The sequence below is a fragment of the Amia ocellicauda genome, chromosome 13 (genome assembly GCF_036373705.1).
Source record: "Amia ocellicauda isolate fAmiCal2 chromosome 13, fAmiCal2.hap1, whole genome shotgun sequence".
In the NCBI taxonomy this organism is placed as follows: Eukaryota; Metazoa; Chordata; class Actinopteri; order Amiiformes; family Amiidae; genus Amia; species Amia ocellicauda.
This window is the reverse complement of record NC_089862.1, coordinates 7,171,726-7,181,155: the sequence shown is the minus strand read 5'-3', so window position 1 is coordinate 7,181,155 and position 9,430 is coordinate 7,171,726. Positions and strand designations below refer to the sequence as shown.

Below are 9,430 nucleotides of genomic sequence, written 5' to 3'. Positions count from 1 at the left end.
TATATATGTATCTATATACACCTGTTCTGTGAATAATTCTATTTTATATTAGTTGTATGCCTGAGAATTGAATGAAAACCACACAAACATGCAATTTGGTGACAAGCTTTCCAAGTATCTGCTCCTCTGCCCTTCCGAAAAATGGTTTGGCCGATCCGACGTTGTTATTAATTATGCAGTGACAAACAGCAGGGGGACCCAATGAATTGTAAGTCCCACCCCAGCTCGTGAACTGATCCAATCAGAGCTGCTGAGGTTAGCGGTGAAGTTAGTGGATGAGCAGGACACTGACTGACTGAAAATGTCTGGGAAAGGAAAACCTAAATCAGGGTACTAGTAACGCCATGAAAAGAAGGGGAGAGAGAGGCCAGGAGAATTGCTGTATCCCAGTCTATCAAGACGTTCTTTAAGACCGGTTAGTGTATTGTCATTTCTCTGCCAGATTTACTTTCGTGGGCATAGGAAAACTACCGGTCAGTATTGTCACATAATTTTCCTTACCGGCGCACACCGCCACCAACAGAATGATAATGTGGTTGAAATCCCCGTCTTTTTTACGCTGTTGTGAATAGAGTTGGTTTGTATAACACAGGGAAAATGGACACGAGTCACGACGCATGTCACAAGCATTACCGACCTGCCGGCTTTTGATGTATTTTAATACAGTCACGAAAACACGAATACAACACACTGCTCTTGGATGGATGTATTCGCTTTAATTAATATATTATGCAGTACCATATTATCTTCATTCAAAATGAACACTGAGTAATTTTAGTGGTATTTTTTTTAACATTTGACTGCATTCTTGTTAATTTCTGAATGTTTACTTTTTGATTTATGATTTATAACAGACTGATGGGAATAACTATTATAGGCCTATTGCTGGTCCATTTTTAAAATTGGTTTTGTAATTATTATTTAATAATTTCTTGGCTTTTGTTAGTTTTTAATTAGTTTGTATTGAATAATGGTATGAGGACTTTAAACAGTGTTTCATAAGTTATGGCTTAATGGCATTCTTTGGATGTAGTATTTATATAAACATTTAACTTTTAAAATTAAGGTTTACTTAAATTTAAAAGACTTAGAAGAAGGTCAGATTCACCCAGCTTGCCACTCATTAGTGAGCAAATATACACAGGATCTTACAGCAGGCTTTGAGAATGAAGTGAGGCATCTTAAGTCTGTGTATAATGTCATATTTGCAGACTGCCAGTCTCCTCTCGACCTGCTGAATTCAATCTACAGGATGCAGCTCCACAGCATTTTTGGAGAAGTGTGTGTTGCAGTGGGCATCTTCTGCACTCTGCCTGTCTCTGTTTCTGGTGCAGAAAGGGCTTTCAGCAAGTTGAAGCTTGTCAAGAAATCTCAGGTCTAACCAAACTCAAGAGAGGTTTTATAACCTTGCCTGACTTTCAATTGAAAGCCAGCTAAACAGACAGCTGGACTACAAAGACATCATAAGTGACTTTGCCAACAGAAAGGTCTGACAATGGGATTTTGGTTCATCCTACGTGAAGGGACGTGAAAGGTCATCAAAGGTTAAAGATCAATCAAACCGATATACATATACTAATGATTCGTATAATTTTCGTTGTTATTTAAATGTGCATTGCTGATTGAAATTTGTTTTAGTGTTTGCTATGTATTTGTTTTTATATTTAATGTTATATTTGTGTATTTTGCTTTTGCCGATGTTCAGTAAAGACCTTTATTTGCATTCATGTATGTTATCTGTTTTGTTATTTTGCAATAAACCCATATTAGGTTACAGTATACAGTATATGATATGGGTGGAGGGCGGTGGGGGCCCCGAATCCTCTAGCTACGGCCCTGGTGGTGGCAACAAGTGACCCCTCCATGTCTCCCCTCCCCATCAAACTTCCCTTTCATTTGTGAGGGGTTGCTGAGAGTATAGTCCTGACGTGGAGTAAACGTGGTCTCTTGCTTGCTCTGTATTGATCAGCATGTTGCCCAGATCCAAAGAAGAAATGCCAATAATGTTCCTGTAGCCAAGGAGGTGCCCTTGGCGCTGTAATGCCATGATCTGCTGTAGTGCCCAAGTACCCCCAGAAGGGGGAGGCAGCGACTGTCCTTTCTGTCGCTTGTGTTCACAGATACACTTGCTCACTGATACCCCGTTGCTCTAGAATCACTAAACGACGCTACTACGAGCTCGCTGAGTGGCACTCTACAAGCCGGCAGCCACATGGCCGAGGTAAACGGACTGTGAAACCATTCACAACTGGTCTCCTTTCAATGAACTCAAAACCACATCGCTTACAGCACACTGTGCTTTGGTGAATTTCAACAAGGTCTCATTGCCCTTGAACAAATTCCGTGTTAAAGTTCAAGGGGTGTGTGCGTGTATGTGGTATGGTTTCTCACAATTCATTCTTCGCAGTCACATGTAGAAGCAGGCTCTGAAACCGTTCACAGTTGGTATTTAAAGTAGTCTTGAAAACGTTAGCTGTCATTTGAGGATTTGAGGCTCTTTTCATTCATGGGGGCAGTCGAATAACCTTACCGCCGTGCAATTCTTCATATTGCTTTAAAACACCTTAAAATACGACAGTTGTTTCATTTTGGCACTGCGTTGTATTATACTTTTCAGTGGAGTCCATGAGCTACAATATGCGATTAATTTTATTGATACCTGCTGTATAACCCTGCACTTAAACTGCCTTGTATCTGCAATACTTGAGACGGTGGTATCGGACCCTAATCTAACTGCCATTAATTGTTCCAATTTGTTCTGCCCATTATTGAATTTAACCCGTATTTTCTCTTCTACTGGCTCGGTCTTTCTGAAGTTATTGAATATTATTGCAGTTACTGCGATTGGGTCTCAAGTTACCACACTTGAGCTCTTGTATAGCCTATAGGTTATAAGTCATTTTCATTATAATTCTGTCATCTCTTGCATTTTATGATCAGCAGCTGAGGGCTATCAGCACACACAGACACCGTCAGGGTCATCGCCACCCAAGGGCTGTTGATGTACTGAACTCCTTGTAATACCTAGAGCTTAATATCTAGTGCCTGTAGTCTAATGTATTACACATAGTCACGGTAATGGAGGTGTAAATCCGTAGGCTGAAGAGAGAGACCGCAGTGGGATAAACACGCAAGTTATATGTCACGGAGAGAAGGTACAGTATTCATTTCCATTGAAGCTCAGCAGTGCCAATGAATTCATGGTATTGAAATATTGTGTTGACAAATGCTGGCTTCCAACTAGTAAACTAAAACACTGAAATGACCAATATTTACACATTCTGATGATTATGTGGTCAAAACGGGTTGCATGCCCCCTTTCACTAAACGTGTGTATTTCCTGCCGCAATATTCAACGTGTCAAAAACCCCATTCCCACTGAAACGATTGCCGGCAATTTGGTGGCATTTTGTTGCTTTCAAAGTCTGTGTGAATCAGAATAGGGGCGCATTTTTGTGACCGCAACAGCACGAGGTCAAGCCACCTTTGAACAAGAACTATTGTCACACATATGGCATATGTTAAATACCATTACATCATGCAACATACAATATCTCAATACAGGCAAACGTGTTGCCCCCTCACACTGGGTTCGTTTCAAACGAAATCAGCTCGTTTGGAAACTAACTCGGGGTCGTTGTCGTGGTTCACTGTCGTGTTTTCTCAGGTCTCAGATCACTTGTGTTCATATTGCAATAATCAAGTGAGCTCGGATCGTTTTGTATTAATAAAACATGTGTACTTTTTACATGATTAGTGCACAAGAAATGGCAGCATAACGCCTACAATAACAAATACATACATATGACGGCAATGAAGTAACTGCAGTAGTCCAAACACATTTGACAGTCTACCTCTGTTACAGGCGAATAATAATACACGGGCGCGTCCGTCGTGGGCGCAGATCTGACCGGCAAAGCAATTCATTTTCACAATATGTGACGATTGCGTGTATCGTGAACGCATCCACTATTTAACACATACTGTATGCAGTTGCTGAACACAACAATAGGCTGCATATTATAATGAGTGTTGCGCTGCCGAATGCTGATTGGTTTGCCTATATACACATATACAATAACACAGTAGTGTGACGTCCCCTAAATATCCATCTAGGAGAATTTTACCGTTATTGCCATAACTTTAAACATAGTGCTACTTTAACTAATACATTAAATGCAGGGTTTTTATAGCAAGTCGTTATTTCTGACACTTATTGACACTGATCTGACACAAACAAACGTACAAAAAAGCCGCAAAATGATTGAAACAGGACTGGCTCACACACAGCATCTTTCTATTCAATTGTACACTCGGGTGTATACACGTTAACTTTAATTTGCATTCTACTCCATTTAGAAAACAATGAGAGAACAATCTTTTCTAACACCCTGGATGAGAGGAATCTAGCCCAATATCCAGTTGTTGTCAGATTACTGATGTTACCGTTAACAATAAGTACATGCATCAATGCATAAATGCGCGTGTTATCTAAACTCCACGTTCCTCTTCTTTCTGAATAAGAACCGAGAGCTCCCAGTGTCACATTCAAGTTTTTCCACCAGCATTGAAGTGAGTGTAGCCTAAATAATGAAATCGGCACAGCACAAAACCACGCTCACACAGCCGCAAAATCGGTTCCGTGGTCCCTGCTGGCTGCAGCTGTGCAGGACCCAACACACTGGACACGCTGGATCCGCGCCGCTGCTGGCGCTGCGCCACTTGTCGCCTCCTTTGATCAAGCCGCTCTCTCAGCCGGAACTCGGGCGCTCAGCGTGAAGCGAATTCCACGTGAAAATGTCGCGCTGTCTCCTCAGAGAGACGCGCTGAGCGGGATCATGTCAGTGTATAAAAGGAGGCGGTGTGGGCTGGGTAAGCATCGCGGATCTGTGAGCTAGCCTTGTATTGTGGCCGCAATGCTGCGTGCGAGGGTTTCGTGGTGTGGGCTGCTAGTGCTGTGTGTGGTCGCTGGGCTCTGCGACGCCGGGAGAGTTTCTAAGTGGGCGAGAGCCAAGCCTGCTGTCAGAGGGAAGCCTGCTGCCAGAGCCAAGCCTGTCGCCAGAGCCAAGGCCGTTGTGCGAGTGAACTCTTCTCTGTTCAAGCAGCAAGTCTCCCCCGTCGTGTGGGCGCAGTGTGGGGAGAGCGCGATCCAGGTGTCGGTGGAGAGAGACCTGTTCGGTACCGGCAGACTGATCCAGGCTGCGGATATCCAGTTGGGAGGCTGTGCGCTCAGCGGGCAGAACGACACGGTCCTGGTCTTCCAGTCGGAGCTGCAGGGTTGTGGCAGCGCCCTGTCGGTAAGTAGGGGAGGGGAATAAGGCTGCAGACTCGCACGGTGAATGGGTAAAACCATCCCGAGCTTAAGCGTTGCGCCTTTCACTTGTAGATGACCGAGGACGAGCTGGTGTACAGCTTCTCCCTAAACTACAACCCGTCCCCGATTGCCAACACTGGCATCGTGAGAACCGACCCTGCTGTTGTCCACATCGAGTGCGTCTACCTCCGGTGAGGACTCTGCCGCAGTACTGCTTCAGCCTAGCTGCTGTAGGATCGGTGTGTAATTGCTGTCTGCTCCCTAGGCTCCACAATGTGAGCAGCGATGCCCTGCAGCCAACCTGGGTCCCCTACACCTCCACCAAGTCTGCGGAGGATCTCCTGGACTTCTCCCTGCAGCTCATGACTGGTAGAGGCCAACCTAATGCAGCTCTAAGCCTCCCGTTTACCGGAGTGCTGCTCTGCTCTGCAGAGGCCTCATGCTGCTCCCTGTCTCGGCAGATGACTGGAGCACCCCGAGACCCTCCAACGTGTACTTCCTGGGGGACATCCTGAACATCCAAGCCTCCGTCAACCAGGCCAGCCACGTGCCCCTGCGGCTGTTTGTGGACAGCTGTGTGGCCACCTTGACCTCTGACCCGACCTCTTCTCCCAGTTATACTTTCATTGGGAACTATGGGTGAGTGAGATCCCATAGTCAAGCATGGCCAGTGTGCTTGCAGGTGTTGACTCTCGACTCTGAGCGGGGCCATTATAATGGATTTCCTCCTGTGCCCAGTTGCCTGATTGATGCCAAGGTGACGGGCTCCAGTTCTCACTTCATGCCAAGACCTCAGGATGTCACGAAGCTGCAGCTGGTGCTTGATGCCTTCAGGTTCCACAATGAAGCCAACAGCTCCGTACGTCTCCCAGCCACTGTGCCTCTGTGCTTTTGTATCTTTGGCTTGTTTGGGCTCTGCTTTCTCAACCGTGTGGCTGCTTTGGCATTGAAGCAGCTCTCCCAAGGTGCACTAACCATGCCAATGTCTGTTCTGCTCAGATCTACTTGACCTGCCACCTGAAGGTGACTGCTGCTTCCCAGGCTGTGGACAACCTGGACAAGGCCTGCCAGCCTGTGGGCAACAGGTAGTGGGGTGGGGGTGGGAGGGTGCTCTAGGCCCTTGGTGTTCCCTTCCCGGTATCTGTACTGACCGCTGTATCCCTGTTGTAGCTGGAGCTCGGTGGATGGGAGTGATCAGGTCTGTAGCTGCTGTGACTCCAGCTGTAACCCTCTGTCTGGATCTAGGCTTATTGGGAGGTTTGGCAGGGACTTGGCTTTCAAGGAGGGTAAGGATGCTTTGCCTGGTTGTGAGTGTGGTACTGGGCTATAGAGTCTGGCTGGATCTAAGCCTCTCCACCTTCCAGAATGGGAAGGTGATGCCATGGTGTCTGTGCGTGTGCTGGAGAAGCCGCAGGATGCCGTCCCTCCAGTGGAGACGAATGCCCAGAGGTCTCCCCTGACTGCAGAGGACGGCAAAGCAGCAGGTACTGGGGCCTTTGCGTGGGGAATGTGCCTCTTGAATTGGAGCCAGAGGTTGTGGTCCCTTGCTGTAGTCTGGGTTTGACCTAAAGTGACTGACCTGTGCTTTCTTTGCAGGCATCTCTGCTGAGGTTGTGCTCCTGGCTGGTGTGGTGGCTGCTGTGGCTGTGTTGTGCATTGCTGTGCTGGGGACTGTGCTGTACAGGAGAGCAAGCCCACCCACGGCTTGACTGTGGTGTGACTGATCAATAAAGCTGAGAACAGACCATGACCCGTGTCTTTCCTCTTTGCTCTCCAAGTTCTGCATGATCTCAATCAATGGATGCTACAGATCATGTAAAGCTGTCCTTTAGCGCTCCGTTTGAGTGTTGCTGCTTTCCAGCATCTCTGCAGCTCTTGTGCAGAGAATTGGGCTCTGGAGGGTGAGACACGACTGCTTCGGGAGAAGGTTCAGTGTTTGGGAACATTGCACCCTAGTCACATGTGGTGGCAGGAAACTGTATTTTAGAACATGCAGGAGGAGGACGGGGATGGTTATGACCCCAGATGCCAGGGTTACAAACCATCACATGTGACCCTAAGCTACACGGTTAGATCAGATGTGTGTATGACGAATTCTTGGTCAAAAAGCATGGTTGCACGCTTAGGTATTCAATCCGAGCAAATGTGACTCAGCCTATGAGGGACTAACGTTCTGTTAAGCTAACGTCCTTGTATGGGAGAAACCTGTGCATCATTGTGCAATGAACAATGCCTGGGTCTGTCTGTGTATACCTAGAGGATGGTTTGATGCCATTATAGAGTGTTGGGTCTGTTCCGTCTAATCTGCTGCTTGATTTGAAGTGTATACATTTGTCACAGAGCGGCAATCCGAGCTAGGATTGTGTACCTTTGATTTAGGTGTATGTGGGGTCATAATGTTCTGATCCCAGAACTGTTCGTGCCTTATTTCTCTGCCGAAACACCGCAAATCCTTTGAAACTCCTGGAAACAAAAGGACGTAATGAAGATGAAACTGACATTGTCATTTTGGTACAGACTTCGGAGCCAGTGTCGTTTAAAATAGTCGAATCAATGTATTTTGACACAAACTAGTGAATATTTCGGGGTGCGAGCCGCATACGCCAGGCGCTCCTCCGAGCTGCACGAGTGAACCGAGGAGCGGTAAGAGCACTGCGCGCAATAGCCGCATTTCTCGAGGAAGAAAACCCCGTACAGGCTTTCTCTGAGGGTCATGTAGTTTGTAATGTACTCGTATACCATCCCAGTCACGACAGCAACAGGTGAGCGAGCATTCACTGAGTAGACGTTCATAATTGCGAGCACTCAGAACGGCCATTCCTCTCGTTGTTAATGTCTGACATTGCCCTGTTCACTGTTGAACAATCTCAGCGGCAGCCATTCTCGACTGGCATTTTTCCGGTTTGTGTTTCTCCTTGCTACGTTGTGCCTTATGCATTTATCTTCGATCAAGTGAAAGTTGTGGCCTTTCGTATTTTAAGGTCTAATCGGCTGACAGACTAAAAACAAACACTCTGTACACTAGGACAAATGGCTGATTTCGCAAGCCTGTAGCCCATGCTATGAAGACCCTACATAGGCGAGAAAGACATCGTTTGAAAGCTCCCGGTTTCTAGTTTCTCTATAGTCTCTAGTACATTTTGTAGTTTTGATAAACCTACAATTTACTACTTGGCTCGCGGACGATATGAAAATATTGGGGCGGAGTGTAAAGGGTTAAGTTTCACGTCAGTTAGTACGCATGTTACGGATGCTAAATAGTATGCGTTTTTGATATCAAAAATACAGTTAATGAAATCAACAATACAGTTGCTGATGTGAAAAATACAAATGTTGATATCACAAGTAGCAGATCATTCTTGATACCAACAATTGTATTTTTGATATCAGAAATTATGGACTAAATGTCACAGCGGCTTGCCATACATTTTCAGTGTGCACTCGGTGATGCTGGAAGTAATTGGTTCGTTGCAATCAGGGCATCAAATCGTGTCTCGTTACAAGGAGGACGTGATTTTGCACACTGTCCGTTTAAAGTATAACTCGAAGCTCAATTACAATAGGAATGTGTGAATCAACAGATAATCCATGTGGTTTTGCACTTCCGTTCTTTGGAAAAGCCAACACTGTCTCTGAAGAAAACCCGTTACAATGTCATGCACTTAATCTTCACTGCTACTGGTACGAGTGTCGCATGCAGACCGAATCCTCGAATGGTCGTATTCAATGTTTCTATTACTATTTAGGACCAAAAAACAAATGATAAAGGTATAGTTGTGCTCATTCAGCTTCACATGAGTCGGAACTGTCTCTAAAAAGCTGTGGAAGTCTTGGAGATGAGTGCTCAGTAGGTAGGGGAGCTGTGCGTTGAGAGCCAGGGCAGTGAAGTGAGCGCAGCGGGGCGCGGCGGGGTTGCCGACAGACAGTGATGTGGCATCTGACCGTGATTGTGTGGCAGCAAAGCGAGAGCTCCACCAAAGAGCCCGATTGGCCCGCTGGGGTGGCTGAAACCCTCGTGCACCCTGCTGCGCCAGGGCCAGCCCTCAGCCAATCAGGGCGCCGGATTATTTAAGGAGCGGAGCGCCGCTTCTCGGTAGTTCGTTGCCGAGTTGCACA

The 9,430-nt window shown here is 46.3% G+C and overlaps 1 protein-coding gene across 1 annotated transcript; it reads left to right on the top strand.

The window, feature by feature from the left end:
* The first annotated feature begins 4,868 nt into the window (after positions 1 to 4,868).
* LOC136766953 (zona pellucida sperm-binding protein 3) lies at positions 4,869 to 7,064 on the top strand. The gene is made up of 9 exons (XM_066720932.1): positions 4,869 to 5,297; positions 5,387 to 5,505; positions 5,580 to 5,683; positions 5,776 to 5,953; positions 6,053 to 6,173; positions 6,314 to 6,399; positions 6,485 to 6,600; positions 6,679 to 6,798; positions 6,911 to 7,064. Exons 1-9 carry the CDS (start codon positions 4,917 to 4,919, stop codon positions 7,021 to 7,023), a joined length of 1,338 nt encoding a protein of 445 aa, XP_066577029.1. The 5' UTR covers positions 4,869 to 4,916; the 3' UTR covers positions 7,024 to 7,064.
* The last annotated feature ends 2,366 nt before the right edge of the window (positions 7,065 to 9,430 follow it).